The sequence below is a fragment of the Equus caballus genome, chromosome 8 (genome assembly GCF_041296265.1).
Source record: "Equus caballus isolate H_3958 breed thoroughbred chromosome 8, TB-T2T, whole genome shotgun sequence".
Classification (NCBI taxonomy): domain Eukaryota; kingdom Metazoa; phylum Chordata; class Mammalia; order Perissodactyla; family Equidae; genus Equus; species Equus caballus.
Genome location: NC_091691.1, coordinates 24,257,110 through 24,278,537, shown reverse-complemented (window position 1 = coordinate 24,278,537; position 21,428 = coordinate 24,257,110). Strand labels below are relative to the sequence as shown.

Below are 21,428 nucleotides of genomic sequence, written 5' to 3'. Positions count from 1 at the left end.
TCTCCCATTCTGTAGGTTGCCTTTTTACTCTGTTTCCTTTACTGTGCAGAAGTTTGTGAGTTTCACTCCTTGTGTTTTTAGTTGTTACTTGTACCCCAGGTCATTTGAATAGATTTCAGGGAATTTGAAAGCCCCCTTGAAATTACATACAGAGTTTTCTCTGTGCGCATGTGTTCATGTGCATTTTTCTGGAGCGAGGGTCCGGGTGACCCATTGCATTTTGTCAGGATTTAAGAGAGGTCGTCTGTAGGGACTGTTGATTTTGAGAACAGTGTCACCTAAAACGTGGCATTTTTCAGTAACCCAGAACTGTCTCCTCTTTAGCTTTATGTTCTCTTCCAGCCCCTCTATCTTCCCTAGTGTCTCAGGCCCAGTTATAGGAAACCTGTCTCTGCTGTCCCCTGTTCTTTGCATCTCTGGTGCCTAGGCCGGTGCCTGGCACAGTGAGTGTTGGTCGAAGGGAACCTCACTTTCGTATGTCTCCTCTCTCCAACTTGACATGGCTTCTGGACCTGATGGCAAATGCAGACTTGGCCTGACCCTTGGTTCCTTACTCCTCTGCTGGCCTTTCCACTTTGTTAGGGCTCTTCCTGCCACATTTTATCCACCTGACACATGTAGGTCCACCTCTATTCCTTTTCCAGGCCCTTATCTCTTGATGTGCTGGGGTCTCCCTCTTCTCATAACCAGCCTTCCCTCTGCCCCCTCCAAGAGGCTTCCTTCCCAGACTTTATCCCTTCCCACTGTCCAGCGCCATCTGCCTGCTAGCCGAGACCTCGGTTTCCTCTGCAGTAGCTTGACCTCTGCTTCTGCCTCTCCTCACCTGTTTCAGTCAGTCTCCGACCCCTGCCCACCCACCACTCCCCGTCACAGACCGTCTTCTGGCCTCTGGGTGTTCCCCACCCAGCACCCCCAGCTTCAGTCTCCCCGTGCTCCCCTGCCCCAGGTGGCCTGGCCCGTCCTCAAGGAGTGTATGGCCTAGGCCATCAGTTCTAAACTGTGATCTCAGTACCGTCTTAAAAATCAGGAGGACCTCAAAGAGCTTTTGTCTATGTTGGTTATTTTTATTTATTTATTTTTTAAAGATTTTATTTTTCCTTTTTCTCCCAATGCCCCCTGGTACATAGTTGTGTATTTCTAGCTGTGGCATGTGGGATGCCACCTCAGCATGGCCTGATGAGCGGGGCTCTGTCCACGCCCAGGATTCGAACTGGTGAAACCCTGGGCTGCTGAAGCAGAGCGTGCAAACTTAACCACTCGGCCATGGGGCCGGCCCCTGTGTGGGTTATTTATTAATATTACTGTATTCAAAATTAAAACTGAGAAATTTAAAAAATATTTTTAATGCATTTAAAAATAACAGGAAACCCACTACATGTTAGCATAAGTAACAGTTTTATGAGAAATAACTACATCCTCCAAAACAAAAATGATTAATAGGAAGAATGGCATTGTTGATGTTTTTGTAAATCTCTTTTTTATCTGGTTCATTCGAAAAGACTTAGATTTTCGTAGCTGCTTCTCTTATTCTCTTGTGATATGTTGTTTAGGAGGAACTATATGAGGAAAATCTGGCCTCACACAGATAGATAGATGGAAAAGGGAGGAGTATTTTAATAGGCTCTTCAGATATCCGTGGGTATTTTTCTCTGATACTCCACCAGAACTCAACAGGTGGCAGTTTCTTAAAGGTTAGTTGCAATGTGGAATCTGAAACTGTATCAACGGACTTTGCATCCTGTTACATTAAAACCCATTAGTCTTTCTTGCCCCTGGAATAGCTCATTGGCTCCTCTGTGATGTTGTAACATCATGCATTCATCATTTGGAAAATACTGGCTCATGAGTTATACAGATTTTCCAAATATTGGCACATAGCGTTATACAATGTAAAAAAAAAAACAACCACCATGTTTGTTAATACCTCCACCAATCTCGTCAGAAAAGTCTTTCAGTATTCCTTGGAAGCTGTCCAGTTTGTGATGGCTAATGTAAGTTTTCCAAAATTCTGATTTTTGTTTGAAAGTTCAAATTTTGTTATTTGTAACAAATACCATAAATTATTTTTCTGGAACTGACAAGCTCACTTGTTTGTCTTTGAGAAAATATGCAAATACCCATGAGTTTTTTTTCTTTAATCAGTCATTGTTTCAAATAAAATGATGTTCTATGGAGAAAGTGGCCAATTCAGCTCACTACTTGGTCACGTGAGCGCTTTCCATTTAGATAACCATCGTCCTGTGGTATATAGCAGAAGTACTTTATACATACTTCCTATTTTGTCACACAGAGTATTAAAAGGACATGTACTCAAGGGTCAGAGTTTTAATAAAATTAATAATTTTTACTGCTTCATCAAAGATATTCTTAAATGAAGCTGGTAATCTTTTTAATAAGTGTGTGGCCAGTGACTGCCAGTGTGCTGTGGAGCCCCTGCCCTGACATGTGCCAGCGGTTTCACCCACCAGACCAAATGTTAACACAAAGAAAAAGGCAAATGAAGTCTCAGAATTATTCTGAAAATAGATTTAACCTCCCAGACCTCCCCTGTAAAGATCTTGGGGACCCCGGAGCCCACAGTCTATGCTTTGATACCTGCTGGTGAGATGCAGCCTCAGCCCCACACTGGTCTGGGCTCAGCTCACGCCCCACCTCCTTCGGGTCTTTCCTCAAATATGAAGTCCCCATCTTCTACATTTCAAATTAGCCCCCCTTCCACCCCTCACCTCTGACCCTGGCCCTCTTTGCTTTGTTTTTCTCCATATCCCTTTTCACTGTCTAATACGTTGTATTGTTCTTCATTTTGTCTGCCTCCACTAAAATGTAAGCTCACGATGGCAGAGGTTTGTATCTATCTTATGCATTGCTATATTTCCAGCACTTAGACTAGTACTTGGCACACGGAGATAGTAGCCTGAGAAGTATATGAATGAATGAAGGGCAGTGCCTGGGTTGGTTCTTTGCCGTCTCCTGGAAGGCTGGAGGAGAGCAGCTCATTGCCTTTGACCCATTCCCCACGGAGCTCCTGGCCCCTGCTGACTTCTCTTTGCTCTTCCCTGCTCCCCAGCCAGTGCTGCCCCACACCGCCGTGTGCCTAGTATGTGGCGAGGCAGGGAAGGAGGACACGGTGGAAGAGGAAGAAGGCAAGTTTAACCTCATGCTCATGGAGTGCTCCATCTGCAATGAAATCATCCACCCTGGATGCCTTAAGGTGAGTGGCCCCTAAGGGATCTGGCTGTGCTGCCTGACACCCCTACCCATGGCCTCTGATGGTATTGATGCTGGGGGGAGATTGGTGGCTGCGCTTGGATTCCTTCCCTGGAGGACCCCCTAGTCTGGAGTATTCTGTGTGTCAGACGATGAGCCAAGGGCAAGAAAAGTCTGGAGTAGCTCAGACCTTCCACCTGTGTCTTTGAGGGAATGAACACACCTCCCCCCCCCTCCCAAAATTGCAGAACCACAGAGAGTTCCCAGAAGGAGAGACCGGGTGGTTGGGCTCTTCACTGGATTCCTGGCTCGGGGCTCCTGGGAAAACAAGGCCTGGGCCAAGGGAGGGCAGGTCCTGTAGCAACAGGTAGTTGCATTCCTGTTCTTGTGTGTGCCCAAGGCAGGGCTGCCTTCTCTTTGGGACTGCCATGCTGTGCCTGCCTGTCTTAGACAGCAGGTTCCACCTTTGAAAGGAAGAAACTGCTCTGGCCTGGCACATACCTTCTGTCCCTAGGGAATGTCATCATACCTGCCGCATCCCTGTCAGCCCAGGTGTCAGCCTGTGTGCATCTGTGTTTTAGAGAGATCAGGGTGGGCCCCGCCCCACACCGTGCTTCAGCTCTGCAGTATCCCCTTCGCTCTGTGGGGTGGTAGGGGTTTGTTCTGATGCTCACTCCTCTACACACACACCTCCCACTCTGAAGGGAGTGCTATGATTTTTCCCTGGCTTTGGAAGTCAGACTTTCATGTCTTAATCGCCTGGTGACTTCTCTCTCTCCCAGGTCAGAAGTTCCAAGAGGGCAGGGGCAAGCACACCTTACTTGCTCACACCCAGTTGCTTGCACCCAGTTCAGTGCAGTTTATTGGGTCCTTTCTGGGTGCCAGGCCCTGAGCTAATTGCTTTGCCTAGGTGATCACGTTGAATTCTGGCAGAACTCCAGTGAGATAGGCAGACTCCATTCCATGGACAAGGGCACGGGTCCACGGGGATGGAATGACTTGCCCAGGATTACTGAGCTAGAAAATCAGGATTTGAACCCTGGCCTGAATTCAGAGCCACCTGTCTTAACCACTCTTGTTTTCTTTTGGCCAAAGATGGCATGGAAATGGCATTTGGGAGGGGGTGTTGATGTTCCTGGCAGAGGTGACCTCTTCAGCCCCCTCCCTGCTTGCTGACTGGCGCGTGTCCCTGCAGATTAAGGAGTCAGAGGGCGTGGTCAACGATGAGCTTCCAAACTGCTGGGAGTGTCCAAAGTGTAACCATGCCGGCAAGACCGGGAAAGTGAGTGCCGCGCTCCAAGTCCCAGGGGTCAGCCCGGGAGGGGCGGACCTTGGCCTTGCCAGACCCAGCCTGTCCTGGCATTGTCGGCTGGTGGGGTGCTGCGGGCTCGGGGGAAAGGGCAAGTCCAAAGATATACAGTTTGTTTTTCCCTTCTCTCTTTTTGGCCTACAAGCAAAAGCGTGGCCCTGGCTTTAAGTATGCCTCAAACCTGCCCGGCTCCCTGCTCAAGGAGCAGAAGATGAACCGGGACAACAAGGAAGGACAGGAGCCTGCCAAGCGGAGGAGTGAGTGTGAGGAGGCGCCCCGGCGCAGGTCAGACGAGCACCCCAAGAAGGTGCCCCCTGACGGTATCCTGCGCCGAAAGTCGGACGACGTGCACCTGCGGAGGAAACGGAAATACGAGAAGCCCCAAGAGCTGAGTGGCCGCAAGCGAGTACGGACTGGGAGGGGCTGATGGTGAGGGGTGGCCTGGCTGGTCCTGGGTATGCCTGGGCGGGGGCGGGGGCGGGACGGGCAGCAGGGAGAACTCTGGCCTCTGGCTGCCCTGAGCATGTCACCTAAGTCCTGAGAGCTCGGCCCAAAGGAAAGGAGGGAAAACCAGCGAGTCACTCCTTTTCCCACCCCTTTAGGCCTCGACGCTTCAAACGTCCCCCGGTTCCTCCTCTCACCTCTCGCCGAGGCCCCCTCTAGGCAGCAGCCTCAGCCCTTGGTGGAGATCCAGTCTCACTTACTTCCAGCAGCAGGTGCTCCCACGTCGCCCCGCCCTCCGGAGGCCCCGGGGACTTGCGAGTCCCAGGCGCCCCCCCCCCCCCGCCCCACTGGTCCTCCAACCCGTTGCCGCAGCCGCCGGGAGGCACCTCTTCACTGGAGCTTCCCAGGCCTCAGTCCCAGATCGCTTGCTCGTGATTCTGGCGTGGGGCCTGGGAAGCTGAAGCTGCCGCGGGGAAGCCCTTTGGATCTGGGGAACCTCGGAGGATCCCGGCGGCCCCGCTCCGCCCACCGGCCCTTCCAGCATCAGCCACGAGGTGGCGCCCGGTTATCTTTTCCCAGCTCTAGCCATTAAGGCTGGGCTGGGAATCCCGCAGGCCCTGCCTCCAGGACTAGCTCCCAGGGCCAAGTCTGACCTGAATGGGCGACTGCATATGTCTGGGTCTGACCAAGGGGGAGGTCAGTTGGGTGGGAACAATTCGATCACTCTCCTCCACTTCCAGCTTTTTCCTTAAAACCAGCAGGCAAGGCCTACCCGTCTCTCAGTCAAAGCAGAGGAGATGGGATTTGCGGGGAAGGTGACCCTCCAGCCCCTACACTAGAGACTGTGGATTCATGGTGGGGTTGGGTGTAGAGGGGACCAAATCTCACCAACCCTGGGAGCAAGCTCTGCATCCTTTCTTTCCTGTGACAGCTAAAACCTGGCAAAGAAGATAAGCTTTTCAGGAAAAAGGTACTGGCTTCCCCTCCCCACTTTTCCCCTCTTCTCACCCCAGGCCTGGGAATGGGTCAGGGAGAGGGTGGGGAGGCCTAGGTGGGAACAGCGCTGAGCCTAGGGGCTTACCTGCCCTTGTCACCCCACCCCCCCACCCCCAGCGGCGGTCCTGGAAGAACGCAGAGGACCGGATGGCTCTGGCCAACAAGCCTCTCCGGCGCTTCAAGCAGGAACCAGAGGATGATCTGCCGGAGGCGCCCCCCAAGACCAGGGAGAGCGACCACTCCCGCTCCAGCTCCCCCACAGCCGGGCCCAGCACCGAGGGGGCAGAGGGCCCAGAGGAGAAAAAGAAGGTGAAGGTACGCCGGAAACGGCGACTCCCCAACAAAGAGCTGAGCAAGGAGCTGAGCAAGGAGCTCAACCAAGAAATCCAGAAGACGGAGAATAGCCTGGCCAACGAGAACCACCAGCCCATCAAGTCGGAGCCCGAGAGTGAGAATGAGGAGCCCAAGCGGCCCCTGGGCCTCTGTGAGCGCCCTCACCGCTTCAGCAAGGGGCTCAACGGCACGCCCCGGGAGCTGCGGCACCAGCTGGGGCCTGGCCTGCGCAGCCCACCCCGAGTCATCTCCCGGCCCCCTCCCTCCGTGTCCCCGCCCAAGTGCATCCAGATGGAGCGACATGTGATCCGGCCCCCCCCCATCAGCCCCCCACCTGACTCACTGCCCCTGGATGATGGGGCGGCCCACGTCATGCACAGGGAGGTGTGGATGGCCGTCTTCAGCTACCTCAGCCACCAAGACCTGTGTGTCTGCATGCGGGTCTGCAGGACCTGGAACCGCTGGTGAGGGCGCTGCTTGAGCTCAGGCAGGGACGTACTTAGGGACCAGCCCTGTGTCAAGCTCTGGGCTAAGGCTTAGGCTAGACCGGGGGTGGCATGTGTCCCCACCTGAGTCACTCATGATGCTTTCTTTTTAAGTCCAGTCCAGCTTTAATTATCTTCCTCAAAGAATTCCAGGTGGCTCCAGCAATCCAGTCAGTCTGGTCTTATCAGAAGAGGGGAACCCTATTTGCTTTCCTGATTTAGCTCCTTGGAAGGTGAACTAAGGACCGGGTGGAGTCCTTTTCCTTAAGGAATTAGCCAAGGTTAAGAGCAAGAGTGCCAGTTTCTGGTGTCACTCCCAGCTTTGATATTTCCCAGCGCTCCGGCCTCAGCCGAGTTACTTACCCTCATCCGTGAACAGCCACGATGCCTGCCTCAAAGGGTGGTTTTGACATGCGGCGTGTAGAGGGCATAATAATCTGTCGGTGGTGCGGTCAAATCATTTGCACTTCCTAGCACCCTTGTGGACCGCAGAGCTGAGCCCTGTCTGGTTTTTTTGCGCCATCCTCTCACCTTCCGGTGCCAGACAATGCTCCGCTGCTATTCATAGGGTTTTCCTGGCCAATTTTTTCAGAAGTGGCTGGCCAGGTCCTTCTTCCTAGTCTGTGTGTTCTGGAAGTTCTGCTGAAACCTCTCCACTGTGGATGACCCTGCTGGTATTTGAAATAGCAGTGGCTTAGCTTTCAGCGTCAGCAACATGAAGCTCCCAGTAACTGCTTAATGGAGAGCGAGTGCCTGCACCTTCCACAGGGACCCTATGGCAATCAGAGCAGAGGTGCCCAGGTGCAGGCAAGACAAGAGCTAAACAGAGAAGGGTCCAGAGGGTGGAGTTAAGGAGCCTCCCCCTGAGCTTGGTACGTCAGAGAGTTACCACAGGCATGCAGGAGGCTCCCTAAGTGAGCTTCCAGCTCTGACAATGCCCCCTCTGCTGGGCCTGGCCCACAGGTGCTGTGATAAGCGGTTATGGACCCGCATCGACCTGAACCACTGCAAGTCCATCACGCCCCTGATGCTGAGTGGCATCATTCGGCGACAGCCTGTCTCCCTGGACCTCAGCTGGACCAATATCTCCAAGAAACAGCTGAGCTGGCTCATCAACCGGTTGCCTGGTGAGCACTGGGCCAGGGACCCCAAATGTGCAGTAGTGGGGGCTCGGGTGCATTACCTGACCTGCTGCTCCCTTCTTTATCCCTCCAGGGCTCCGAGACTTGGTGCTGTCGGGTTGCTCGTGGATCGCAGTCTCAGCCCTCTGTAGCTCCAGTTGTCCCTTGCTTCGGACCCTGGATGTCCAGTGGGTCGAAGGACTAAAGGATGCCCAGATGCGGGATCTCCTGTCCCCACCCACGGATAACAGGCCAGGTGAGAGGCCAGGCCCGGGGTGTGCCCAGGGGGGTCACATGGAGGTGGTGGGACCCAGCTGTGCTGTTGTATCTGGTTTTCAACTCAAACCCCATCTGGTGCACATCCTCAAGCTTTCTCTGACCTCAGCTCTTCTCTAGAGGGTGCAGAGATGAGCCCAGCTGTTGTGTTCTCAGTCAGTTTCAGGCACAGAGGTGATCTGAGAGAGGGCAGAGGCTCCTTTGCACACCCGAGATGCCACCCTGGAGGCTCTGTGTGCATCTGACTACTCTTAATTTGTCCTTCACTGGCCTCAAGCCTTCACTAACGTTGGGATCAGTGTGGTTGGACAGGGGCTTACAGGAGGACAGAGCCTTCCTAGGTTGGGTTGGGGTGGTTGTTGCTCTTCGCCAGTAGCTTAAATAAGGAAACCGTGGTGATCCAGAGATGCCGTGCTGTCTCTGCTCTGGTTGGCCAAGTACTGCTGGTTAGAATGTGGGCTCTCTGTTTCTAGATCTTCTGATTTATCAAGAATCTAGAAGTGTAAAATTTGATGTGGAATCTTCTGATTTTTAAATGTTGGAAGTAATTCTGATTTTTGGGGGGAAATACTCATGGCTAAATGAAACCCAAGTGTTACATCTGGCTGGTAGGCTTTTTAGAGTTTCATGTCAATGTGATCAGAACTCTCTAGTCAGGTTGACATGTTGCTCCTCTCCTGCCTGCCCCCTCAGGTCAGATGGACAATCGGAGCAAGCTCCGGAACATCGTGGAGCTGCGTCTAGCAGGTCTGGACATCACGGACGCCTCCTTGCGGCTCATCATACGCCACATGCCCCTGCTCTCCAAGCTCCACCTTAGTTACTGTAACCATGTTACCGACCAGTCCATCAACCTGCTCACTGCTGTGGGCACCACCACCCGAGACTCCTTAACCGAAATCAACCTGTCAGGTCAGTCGGGGCACCCGTCTGCCCAGCACCGTTGGACAGGCTGGGAATTTCACATTCATTGGAGGTCACAGTGTTAGGTGCTAGGACGTACCGGTGAACAAGACAGACACACAGCCTAATCTAGAGGGGAAACATACATTAAATAAATATTGGGTTTGTAATAATTGCTACCAAAAAATAGTGCTGGTATCATTGAGAGCATATAGCAGTGGTTCCTGACCCAAAATACAGGCTAGGGAAGCTTCAGGTGGTGTGGACGGGCCTGCACCTGGCAACGGGGTGTGGGAGAGTGGTGGGCAGTGAGGGAAGGCCAGGCTGAGCAGGCTTCAGCTGATGGAGCAAGCAGCTTGGTTTCTGCCATTGTTGTTGGTTCCGTGTACTCCTCCTAACCCTGCTATCAAGGGGCCTGTTCTTGGGGAGAAGACGACCCCAAAACTAGGTGCCCTTATGGTTATGTGTCTGTTACGTAGTGACAGTGAGGGAGTCCTCTCTCCCTCCGCTTGCTGATGAGGCTGGAGTCGGTTCTTAAGGACTTGGGGGCATGACCGTCACTGAGGTGGACAGAGGCAATGCTGCCCACGCTCAGCCCATCTAACCTGGTTTTGGTCTGATAGCTTAGGATGGTTGGATTGGGCATATAAGATTTGGACAAAACCAAAGAAAAAAATGTTTTTCCCCCCAGAAATTACCGAGTAATAAAGGACACCCTTCCGTCATTTAAACTAGCTTTTGACACGGTCCAGTCTGATGTTCTGCTTCATCAGGATTCACATGCTGTCTCGTTGTATGCCTCTCTTTGCATCCCACGGTCATGCCTGATAGATAAACGCCTTCCTGTTAACCATGCCGCAGTCAGGCGGGAGTGGGGAGGTTTGAGTGCTATGAGATAATTCTGCACTAGGTGCCTAGGAAGCCATCCCTCCTTCTCAGGGAGTTTTGATGCTGGGGGTTGTCCCACCCCATGGAGGCAGAAAACAGAGAGCCATGCAGAAGTGAGGTTTCACCAGGATCCCAGCCCAAGGCTCAGCTCATGGTCTTGAATTGATGCTGGGGCTGCCCTGCAGAGAAGGGTTTGGGTGGCATCTTGTTCTAAATGCTTGGTATTATATGAACTCTTTTTACTTGTTCTAATTTAGTTATTATCTATGTGAGGCAGAGATCCCAATATATACTCCCCTTCCCTGCAGTGCAATCCATGATGTCTATGTGTGTTTGTGTAACTCATCTTTTGCATTTTGTTTTCCACCACAATTCATTCATTCAGGTCTTCTTTTCGTCTCAGTACCTATAGATCTCTACATTCTTGTTAAGACTGTGAAGTAGATGGAGGCAAATCTCTAAGCCCAGTCTCATCTAGATTCATTTCTTTTGAAAGTGTTTTCCCCTCCCATCGGTATAACTAGTTGGGTTAATGATAAAATGAGTTTGTGCCACAAAATGGTCGACAGTTGACAGTTTCAGGATCCTTGAATTGGTTGGAGGATCTGGTCTAGTGACAGTGTGAAGTCGCGCTTGTCTAGCCTAGTTATCCAGGTTGCATTTCATTGTCGGAATATGTACTGGGTGCCCAAGGCAGCTCTTTGCCTGTCTCTCCCCACCCCCGGAGGCCCCCACCTTCAACTCTTGAGTTCTTCCAGCGTTTTCTTGCACATTTTCCAATTGTGAGCCTACATTGCTATTTCTTGATTTTTTTTTTTTTTTGCATTCAGACATTCCGTATTTATTAACTTCCTACGTGGAACACAAGGATGGCTATTCTTACATCCTCTTACTCTCCTCTTTTTTTTCCCTCCATCTTTCCAATTTGTGGTTACATCACTATTATTTACCTTATTCTGGCCGTGTAAGTATTGTCCATTGTTGAGCCAAATAGTATATCATGAGTAAGTTTCCTTTCTTGCAAAGTTTTTTTTGTTTTTCCTAGAGTCAATAATTGTCTCATTTTTGTTTGCTTAGTCTCTAAGCAGATTTTACAACAGACTTGAATACTATTCTTTCCCCAAACAAAATCATTAGATCCCAACCAGTTTTTGTAGAGCCCTCCCTTCTGGATTTCTTTTCCTCCCCTTCTGTTTTCTCCTTCTGGGCTCCTGCCTGTGTTTGAACTGGCTGTCTCTGCCTGCTGTATGGCTGCCATCCTGGGACTTTCTCCCACCGTCCTGGGAATTTCATTGGTCTGTGTCTTGTGTAGGGTCCCCTCTTTCCTTGTCTCATATCTTCTTTCTTGGATCTCTGATCTGCTGGAGGACATCTTCTGTTTCTTGTATGTCCAAAAATGGTTTTATTATACCCTCACATTGAGTTGATAGCTTAGCTGGATATAGAATCCTAGTGTGGGAACCATAATGTTTCAGAAAGTGGGAGGCATTGCTCCTCTTTCTTCTGCCTTGCAGAGTCAAAGTCCAAAACCATTTCATTCTTCGTCCTTCAGTGAATCTGTTTTCTCTTTGTCTCTGGTTTCCTGTAGTTTTTGATGATGAGCCTTGGTTTGAATGTATATTCACCCATACCACATGCATATGAGCCTTTTCACTCTTTCAGTCTGGAAACGTATGTCCTGCAGTTCTGGGAAATTCTGTTTCTCTTTCTCCACTAGTCCTCTGATACCTTTTTTTCCTCCTGTTTTTCACCTTTGTGTCTTTTTGTTCTATTTTCTGGAAGTTTTCCTCCACTTGATCACACAATTCATATATGGTCACACACCACATAATAACGTTTCAGTCAACAATGGACTGCATATACGGCAGTGGTCCCATGAGATTATGCCATATAGCCTAGCTGTGTAGTAGGCTGTACTGTCTAGGTTTGCGTAAGTATGCTCTATGATGTTTGCACGACAATGAAATTGCCTAAGGACACATTTCTCAGAACATATCCCTGTTGTTAAGTGACGCCTGACTGTAGTCAGTTTTTCATTTCTGCTGTCATGTTAGGTTGAACCAAATGCAGCTGCTATTTATGTAATTCAATAACAGTCAAATACTGGCAGTTTCATATGGTTCAACCTATATTTCTAATTTTACAGCTGTGTTCTGTTCTCTGAACTTTTGTAGAGTGGCCTGTTCTTGTTTCTTGGATCAAGATATTGTCCATCCTGAGGATATTGATAGTTTTATTTTATTCTCCTTGCGTAGACTGTTTGCTTCAAATGTAGTTAGTGGCCCTCATAAGAGGCCTCCTCAGATTTAGTGGACTGAGTGTCAGTGCGCGGTTTTCCACTCGAGGGTGATTGGAGGCTCTGGGCACACACTGGAGCTGGTCTGCTGTAGACGTCACTTGTCATGTGGTCGGCGTGGCTCATTCCTTTGGGGAAACCCAGATGTGAGATCTTGCCGTCTTTCCTCTTAAGCTGGTCAGGGTTGTCAGAAGGACTCTCCTTGACCTCCCAGCTGAAGAGTGCATGCCAGGCTGCCCGTGTTCTAGGGCTTGGCAGAGGAAAGAGGCTGCGGGGGGGGGTCTCGAAAGTCAGCAGGTAAGTTTCCCTGTAGCCCCCGTTTTTCAGTGGGTGCCCCTACCTTCCACAGTGCCTGATGGCGTCTGGTCCAGAGACTTTTTCTCTTACCCATCAGAGTCTAAAACTCCTCTCCAGCTGGGGAGGGAGTCTGGCTGTCTCATCGCTCCTTAAACAGATTTTCAACCAGTCCTGTCTCTAACCCCATCTTTAGCCCCACTTCCAATGTCCCCATTGCTTCTATTGCTTGAACCTTTGGGGTGTTTTGTAGACTAACTGCTTCTCTGCTTTCCCTTCAGCCAGTTTAGGGTTAAGCTTTCTCAAGTTTGCTAAATTGTTACCTCCTCTCCACCTTCCAAGATTAAAAGAAAAAAGTTTTTATTGTGGCAAAATACACATAAAATTGCCCATTTTAACCATTTCTAAGGGTACAGTTCAATAGCATTAAGTTCATTCACGTTGTTGTGCAACTACCACCACCGTGCACCTCCAGAACTTTTCTTCACTGCATCAGAAACTCTCAACCCTCTAAAAAATAGCTCCCCAGTTCCCCCTTTTCTCCAGCCCCTCACAACCACCATTGTACTTTTTGTCTCTGAGTTTGACTCCCACGGAATCTCATATAAGTAGAATCATCCAGGAGCTGTGTTTTTTTGTAACTGGCTTATTTTAGTTAGCGTAATGTCTTCAAGGTTCATCTGTGGTGTAGCATGTATCAGAATTTCCTTCCATTTTAAAGCTGAATAGTATTCTCTTATATGTATATACCAATTTTGTTTATCCATTCATCTTTTGATGGACACTTGGGTAATGCTGCTGTGAATATGGGTGTACAAATAAATACCTGTTCGAGTCCCAACTTTCAGTTCTTCTGGGTATATATGCAGAAATGGACTAGCTGGATCATATGGTAATTCTGTTTAATTTTTTTTGAGGAAATACCATATTGTTTTCCAGAGTGGCTGTACCATTTTTACATTCCTACTAACAGTGCACAAAGGTTCCAATTTCTGCATATCCTTGCTAACACTTATTTTCTGAGATTTGTTTGTTTATTTGTTTATCATAGCTATTCTAATGAGTGTGAAGATCTCAATGTAGTTTTGACTTGCAGTTCCCAAATAATTAGTAACGCTGAGCATCTTTCCATCTACTTATTTGCCATTTGTATATCTTCTTTGAAGAAATATCTATTCATGTCCATTGCCCACTTTTTTAAAGGGTTATTTTGTTGTTGTTGTAAGAGTTCTTTATATATTCTGGATATTAATCCTTTATCAGGTACATGATTTGCAAATACTTTCTCCCATTCTGTGTATTGTCTTTTTTTTTTCTTTTAAGATTTTATTTTTCCGTTTTCTCCCCAAAGCCCCCCAGTACATAGTTGTATATATTTTTAATTGTGGGTCCTTCCGCGGCCTCAGCATGGTTTGATGAGTGGTGCTATGTTCCAGGATCTGAACCGGCGAAACCCTGGGCTGTCCTTTGCACAAAAGTTTTTAATTTTGATGAATTCCATCTCTTTCCTCTTTTCTTGCCTGTGCTTTTGGTGTCAAGTTTAAGAAACCATTGACAAATCCAAGGTCATGAAGATTTTTCCCTGTTTTCTTTAACAGATTTATGTTAAATCTTTGAATTATTTTTAGTTAATTTTTCTATATGGTGTGAGCTTAAGGGGTCCAACTTCATTCTTTTGCTTGTGGATATCCACTTTTCCCAGCACCATTTGTTGAAAAGTCTGTCTTTCACCACTGAATTGTTTTGGTACCGTGTCAAAAATCATTTGACCACTCAAGGGTTTATTTCTGGGCTCTCAATTTTAGTCCATTGGGTCTATATGTCTATCCTTATCCCAGTAACAACACTCTGAATTTGTAGTAAGTTTTGAAATCAGGAAGTATGAGTCCTCCAATTTTGTTTTTCTTTTTCAAGATTGCTTTGGCAATTCAGGGTCCCTTAAATTTCTACATGAATTTTAGGATGCATTTTTCTATTTCTGCAAATAACGCTGTGGGTACTTTATAGCAGTTTCATTGAATATGTAGATTGCTCTGGGTAGTATTGACATTTTAACCATATGAAGTCTTCCACTTCATAAACATGGAATGTCTTTTCATTTATTTAGATCTTTAATTTCTTTCAGCAATGTTTTTTAGTTTTCAGTATACAAATCTTTCACTTTCTTCATTAAATTTATTCCCAAGTATTTTATTCTTTTTGCTGCTGTTGTAAATGGAATTATTTTCTTAATTTTCTTTCAGATTGTTCATTGCTAGACATGGAAATGATTTTTGTGTATTGATTTAGTATCTTACAGCTCTGCTGGATTCATTTATTACTTTGTGTGTGTGTGTGGAACCTTCAGGATTTCATAAGATGATGTCATCTGCTGGCAAAGATAATTTTACTTCTTCCTTTCCATAAGTATCATTTTTTTAATTCAGTGCTTTGATCTGTCTAGAATTTATTGTGTTGTGAGGTAGGAGTTTGTGTTGATAGGCCACATTGTTTCAGATTTGTAATTCTTAATCCTTCTTCTCCTTTCTTTGGACGTCTATTTTTTCATTATTAAACAGACGAGGAAAAACGTCTTTGTTTACTAACCCATCATGGGCCTATCCATGATGTTCTCCACACCACCAGTTTTATAATTCGAACATTTTCAAACATAGGAGAATTGGAAGAATGGTATAACGAACGCACATCCTCCTGCTAGACGCAACAGCTGTGTCCTCTGCTGCATGTGCTTCATCTCTATATGGACCTTTTTTTCTTTTGCTGTCATTTGAAAGTTGTAAACATTGTGACACTTAAACCCCTGAATACCTCTAGATACTTCAGCCCTCATTTCATGAGAATAAGGCCATCTTCCCCACATAACTACGAGAGCACTGTCAACACCAAAGGAAAAAATTAAAGAGTTAAAACAACCAAATGTAATTTCTCGTATCCTACAACAGTCCCTCTAGGCTTTCTACCCCCTGACGTTGACCTTTTGAAGTATCCCAGCATGTTTTCTCACATTCAGGATTTGTTTGTTGGTTCCATGTGTCCTTTAGCTTGTACTTGATCCCCTGTATTTCCTGTAAACTGCCAGTTAGGTCCAGAAGCTTGCTTGGATTCTGATTAGACAGTTTTGGCAAGAAAAGCTCATAGGTGCTGGTTATGTACTTTGTATGTCTCCTGCTGATATGACATAATTGTGCTCATCTTTGGCATGTGTTCCCAGCAGTGGAACTGGTGCTCACAGGGCATATGCACGTGGCGGAATGACCCTGGACTCCTGGCACGCCCCTCCACTGGCCTGCTTTAGGTCATTCCTCAGAATCTTCCAGCTTTACTACCCTTCCCCTTGCAAGCTCCTCACCTGCCTTCCAGAGAGTGCTGTTTAGTTCAATTCCCAGTGTCTCTCGTTCCCCACTCAGATCCACCTCTGCTCTCCCCTGCTTCTAGGCCCGCCTCCGTCACCAGCTCAGGGCTGTTCTTGCCCTGAGACACTCTCCCAGTTCCCTGCAGCAGGACCCGGCTCAGGTCCCTCAGTGCCTTCACGCTCCAGAGCGGGCACCTCCATCCTGGAGAACTCACCATCTAGCTGGTGCGCTGTCGTGCCCGTGGCTGTTGGGTGGCTGAGGGGACCTCCAGGGTGTCCTGGCGGTTACCTCTTACACTGAGGCAATACTTCCTGTGAAGTGTGACCTGGAGTCCTAGCCAGGGTGTCTTGGGGCAGACAGTTTTGGCATACATTAGACCTCCCTGCAGTCAGCTTAAACGGTGCTGCCGCCTGTGGAGGAGTATGGTCACATGGCCAGTGCTGGAACACTCGTGCTATATCCAAGGACAATTGATACGAGAAAAAGGCCTGTTCAGTACAGGGCCTATGTGTAATAGTGAAGAGTGGAAAATGAAACAGAAATATATGGCAGTAAGTTTATTTTATTATGTCAGCAAAATCATCCCTATCCTGTTTGCACTTAGAATGAATCAAGTATTGAGTTTTGGGGGGCATGATTTTTCTGAATTGTATGATAGCATTGTACAACATCCTTCATCGCTTGACTTTTTGCAGTAAGATTATAAAAAGGATCAGCCATTTGTGGGGAAGTATTTGAGGGATTAATTAGAAGGTTAAGAAATACTCTTAGAAAAACTGAGGTCTTATCCTCAAAGCATCTCTTTGTCAGCATCCTTGTCACTTTTCCCAACTAACTGCCTGGGCTTCGTTTGTTAGTGGCAATGCCTGTGATGCAGACAGGCCTCCATCACCACTTCTTCCAAATTCATGAATTCCTACTGCCTTTATGAGATTGGGTTGTATTTATGCTGTCTGAAATGGGCATCCAAAAATCTGCGCGTGTCTGTGCTAACATTTTGTGCTGACCTGAGGAGCTTGTTTCAAAGGAGCTCCTGGCATAAAGTAGTCAGTTCCTTGGTGACTCGTGTGGTGCTATGACTTGACTTCCTTATATCACCTCCTAACCTGCAGGGACTTTGATGGTATGGAGCTAGCACAGGCCTTATCTGCGTTCTTGCAGTTTGCCCTTGCTGTTTTTTTTTTTTTTTTTTTTTTAGATTTTTTTATTTTTTTTTTCCTTTTTCTCCCCAACGCCCCCCGGTACATAGTTGCGTATTCTTCGTTGTGGGTTCTTCTAGTTGTGGCATGTGGGACGCTGCCTCAGCGTGGTCTGATGAGCAGTGCCATGTCCGCGCCCAGGATTCGAACTAACGAAACACTGGACCGCCAGCAGCGGAGCGCGCGAACTTAACCACTCGGCCACGGGGCCAGCCCCTGCCCTTGCTGTTTTTATTCCTACTTAATTTAATAAAAGGAAAGTGCAGATACTAGTGATGACACGCAGAGGCCTCAAGTTGAATGCCATTGAAGCGAAGGAATTACTCATCTGGCCCAGAGTGGGGGCTCTGAGCCTCAGTTGCATGCTAACTGTTATTGAAGCCAGTTGACTGTAGAGTCAGTTCTAAAAGAAAAGATGATGATAAAAGCAAAGGACAAATTGATAGAAACACACAGTTGAAGAGTGAGCCTGCAGGTGACGGCAGGATGAAGGATGCTGAATTCTGGTTTTGCTCTCTGTAGACAATCTCTCCAGCCCCTTCTAGCACATTGGTCCTCTGCATAAGTTTCAGGGGAACATTCAGTAAAGGGCTAGCCTTCATGCTGTGCCCTGCTCAACAGTGCTGGTGCCCACGTGAGCAAAAAGGATGCCAGGATGACCTTACAGATGTTTTCACTCCACCCAGCCCTTCTCCCCTGGGATTATCTGAAGGGAATAAGCAGATGCATAAATGCACAATAATGTGCATAGAGAGGTATTCATCACCAATATACTAGACGGGGAAAGCAAGCAATTTAACATATCGTGTGATCCTGTCTTTGTAAAACAACACAGACAGGAGACCTGTTGATGTGAGAGTATATACATATAAAGAGGCGGCTATGCAGTAAGATGCTAAATGATTTCACTTGGAACAGTATTCCTGCTTTTCGAGCATATATTAACCTTTATAATTGGTAGATGAAACCATTACCCATTTGAAGAAAGCTTTGAAGCAAGTAGTTTTCCTTAGGGCACCAGGGGCTGGTAAATGCGCAAGAGGTCTCTCCATTGCTGAGTGCCTGGGGGTGGGGGTGGGGGGCCTTTGGGCTCCGTGCTTCCTGCACCTCATGCTGTTTCCTCTTCTCTGCAGACTGCAATAAGGTTACTGACCAGTGCCTGTCCTTCTTCAAACGCTGTGGAAATATCTGTCATATTGACCTAAGGTACTGCAAGCAAGTGACCAAGGAAGGCTGCGAGCAGTTCATAGCTGAAATGTCTGTGAGTGTCCAGTTCGGGCAAGTGGAAGAAAAACTCCTGCAAAAACTGAGTTAGTCCAAGGACAATTATGTAAATACGGGGTGGGTGGGGGGCGGGGATGTGGCAGGGGAGGGTGAAAGACTTTGCAGAAACTAGGGCTTTTATTTTCAATTTGGAACTTGGAACTACAGACCACAGAACGATTCCATTTTGCAAGTCTTGCCGAGGGAGAAGCTGTTCCACCACCCGTTTGGGGATGAGTGAGCTGGACACTTTCCTTTGGTCTTTCTGAATCGTAACTGCACTGCTTTCTGGACCATTTCTAAGGTGGCCTTTACCAAGAAGACATTCCCATCGGAGAGGAGGATGAACTCTGGAGAATTTCTCTTACTGAAGCATGAGCTTAGGAGTTTTTTTGGTGGTGGTGTTTTTGTTTTGGACACCTCATTCCTTGCAACTCTGAGGTTTTTGGTGTCAGCATAAAGTGGACCACACACCACATTTGCCGCCTTGACATATTTGTTTTGTTTGTTTGTTTGGTTTTGTTACATCTTACATTATGCAGAACTATTTTTGTACAAATTGTTTAAAAGTTATTTATGCAAGGTTTGAATGCATACCAGTGTTTTTATTGTTTTGAGATTGCCAACTTTCCTGGTTTTCTTAAGGTAGGAGAGAACTTAACCTGTACTTCACCAACAAATAATCCATCTAACACGTGCCCAGATCTGGCAGAGCAGGCTAAGACCTTCCAGTTAAGAGCATGTGTAACTGGCGGTTGGGAGCCTGCTTCGTATGTCAAGAAGTTACATAAGCATGTTGTGGATATATGTAAATTATAGTTGAAGTAAGACACTTTGCCAAGTTTCCTCTGTATAGAATTTACCTTTTTCTCAAAATTTTAAAATTCAGAATTCAGCCTTTGCACTCAGGAGGGTTTTGCTCCAGCATGAGCTCTTGTACTCTACATACAGCTAATTTATACAGTGAGTCAAGAAGTAGAATAAATGATCCAACATAGCCTTTCTTTTCCTTTTTTCTCTCCTTTGAAGTGTGAGTTGAGTTCTCATTTAAGGTTTAGAACATGGCTTTTTCCTAGTTGTAAAGTTATGCCTTCATAAGTGCCATTGTTGTAAGGTGTTGTTTTCCGAGACCTTCCCAGATGCAGTTTTACCTTTGTTGAATTTGTATAAACAATTGTACAAAAAAAAGACTCTTGGACTTTGAGGGTTTCTGTTCTAGAAGTAGACTAGAAATTTGGAAAGTCCAGAGGCGCAGTCTCAACACTAGTTTACGTTGTTGTGAAGCCAAACAAGCTATAATTTCTCCTTCATCTCAGAAATGCAGCAGCCCCTTGGTACATGTTTTTTTCCCATCTTCAGAAAGAGATCTTAGGGTTCATGGCTAATAAAGGTAATGGGAAAGAACTGTGCCACACAAATGGCCTCTTGTAGGAATCAGGTACAGATGCCTTAAGGGAGAGGGTGGCTTCCCTGTTTGGGTGCCTCTGACCACATCTATATAAAATACCTTCTGTGGCCACTTGGCATTTCCACTGCCAAAGGGGAGCAGGGGGTCCGTTTCCTCAACCTCCCATTGGAGGCAACTCAAGGATTGCTATCCTGTGCTTGGTAGCCTTGGCCTGGGGTGGCTGGAGGCACTTGGTTATGAGGTGACTTCCCCAGGTGGCAGACAGAAACCAGACAGACATAATTTTAGATCACAGAATTTTCCTAAGGACAGGGCCCTGCAGCATCATACTCATATCCAGAAACAACTGCTCTGAAAATGGAGAAGATAACTCAACTTCCTCAATAATCAATAGCAACATAAGACTTTAGTCTCATGGGACAAGACTTTCCTGCTAATAGTAGTTTCATATTATCCCTTTTTTTTTTTTTTGCCATAGTGAAACAGTTTGAGATTCCATCTAGGTTCGTACTTTCTGTTAATTTAGATACAGAGATCCTTTCTGACTCAAACTGGAGACATCTGAAGCTGTTGCACCTCGGAATTTAACTCAGGAGATGTACTTAACAGAAGTAAGATTGGTTTAACACTCTGTGGTTTATTTATAAAAATGCGGCTTACCTTTGCAAGCCTGATTGTTCATCATGGAGCACCCCCACAAGAGGCCAAGTTTCGGTTCTCTTGGCAGCCGGAGTTCTCTGAACCTCGAAATAAGAGTTACCCTGCCATCCAGTAAAGGCATCCTCTTCCTTGGGAACTGTTTTTAAGGGTAATAGTGGTTTCCGGGTGACCAGTCCTCGGGGTTAGAGGGCCCTCTTTCTCCTGTAACGTTTCTGGGAGCATAGAGGTCTGCCGAGAGAGGGGGCGAAAGAGGGGCCGCCAGGGCTGGGGAGCCACAGCTTCCCTAGGGACACACCACAGAGCCAAGACACAGTGTCTCTCCAGGCTCGAGGTAGGCTGGGGTAGTGCAGTGGTCACAGATGAGCTCCCCTGAAGTGTACTCAACAAGCCAGTTAAGATTACACCCTAGTACACAGACTGTACACACCTATTTTTTTTTTTTAAATAAGCTTTAGATGAGGCCAGGCTAAGCTAGATGCTTGCAAACAGCTGCTCTGAGCCCACACACTATATCTGACAAAGTAATGAAAGGACCATAAACCAGGGGGAGTGCTTCCTCTGTTAGATGGCAGCTTTTTAGCCCAGAAAAGAAGAGAAGCTCCAGCCCCCCTCCTCTAGGCAACCTGAGGTTTACAAAGGAAGACACCGTAGCACATCCAAAGCATCAAATGACGTCCTTCCATATTGCGAGGATGGGGCAGAGGTGTCACTGTATTCCATTGTGAACCTTCAGAATTTTATCCATATATTACCTATTCAGAAAATTAAAGAGGGATGGCATGCCACCTAGAAAATGCAGATTCCAGACAGAAATGTATGCCTTCTGCCAAATCAGTTAGTTCCTTGAAATTTGGTTATTCCAAATGTCAAGCCTCTTAGGCTAAAAATTGGTTGGTTTCTGACTAAACCAAGGTTACTTTAAAACGCTACCTAAAAAGATCCACCATTAGCAGTTTTTATTCTCTTGCTAAAAATAAGTACCTGAAACAATAT

At 47.2% G+C, this 21,428-nt stretch overlaps 1 protein-coding gene across 22 annotated transcripts in view; it reads left to right on the top strand.

The window, feature by feature from the left end:
• Positions 1 to 19,557, top strand: part of KDM2B (lysine demethylase 2B) — a 118,105-nt gene extending 98,548 nt beyond the window's left edge. For 12 of the 22 annotated variants that reach the window (XM_023647189.2, XM_023647191.2, XM_070220235.1 and 9 more), the window contains 10 exons: positions 3,068 to 3,211; positions 4,403 to 4,489; positions 4,662 to 4,922; positions 5,119 to 5,232; positions 5,892 to 5,930; positions 6,074 to 6,753; positions 7,738 to 7,901; positions 7,990 to 8,151; positions 8,865 to 9,083; positions 18,238 to 19,557. In XM_023647189.2, the coding sequence (XP_023502957.1) occupies positions 3,068 to 3,211; positions 4,403 to 4,489; positions 4,662 to 4,922; positions 5,119 to 5,232; positions 5,892 to 5,930; positions 6,074 to 6,753; positions 7,738 to 7,901; positions 7,990 to 8,151; positions 8,865 to 9,083; positions 18,238 to 18,419 (2,052 nt within the window). In that variant the 3' untranslated portion in view covers positions 18,420 to 19,557. Of the gene's footprint in view, positions 1 to 3,067; positions 3,212 to 4,402; positions 4,491 to 4,653; positions 4,923 to 5,118; positions 5,233 to 5,891; positions 5,931 to 6,073; positions 6,754 to 7,737; positions 7,902 to 7,989; positions 8,152 to 8,864; positions 9,084 to 18,237 lie in introns of all 22 variants that reach the window. The other 10 variants (XM_070220233.1, XM_070220234.1, XM_070220242.1 and 7 more) reach the window with 1 other exon arrangement.
• The last annotated feature ends 1,871 nt before the right edge of the window (positions 19,558 to 21,428 follow it).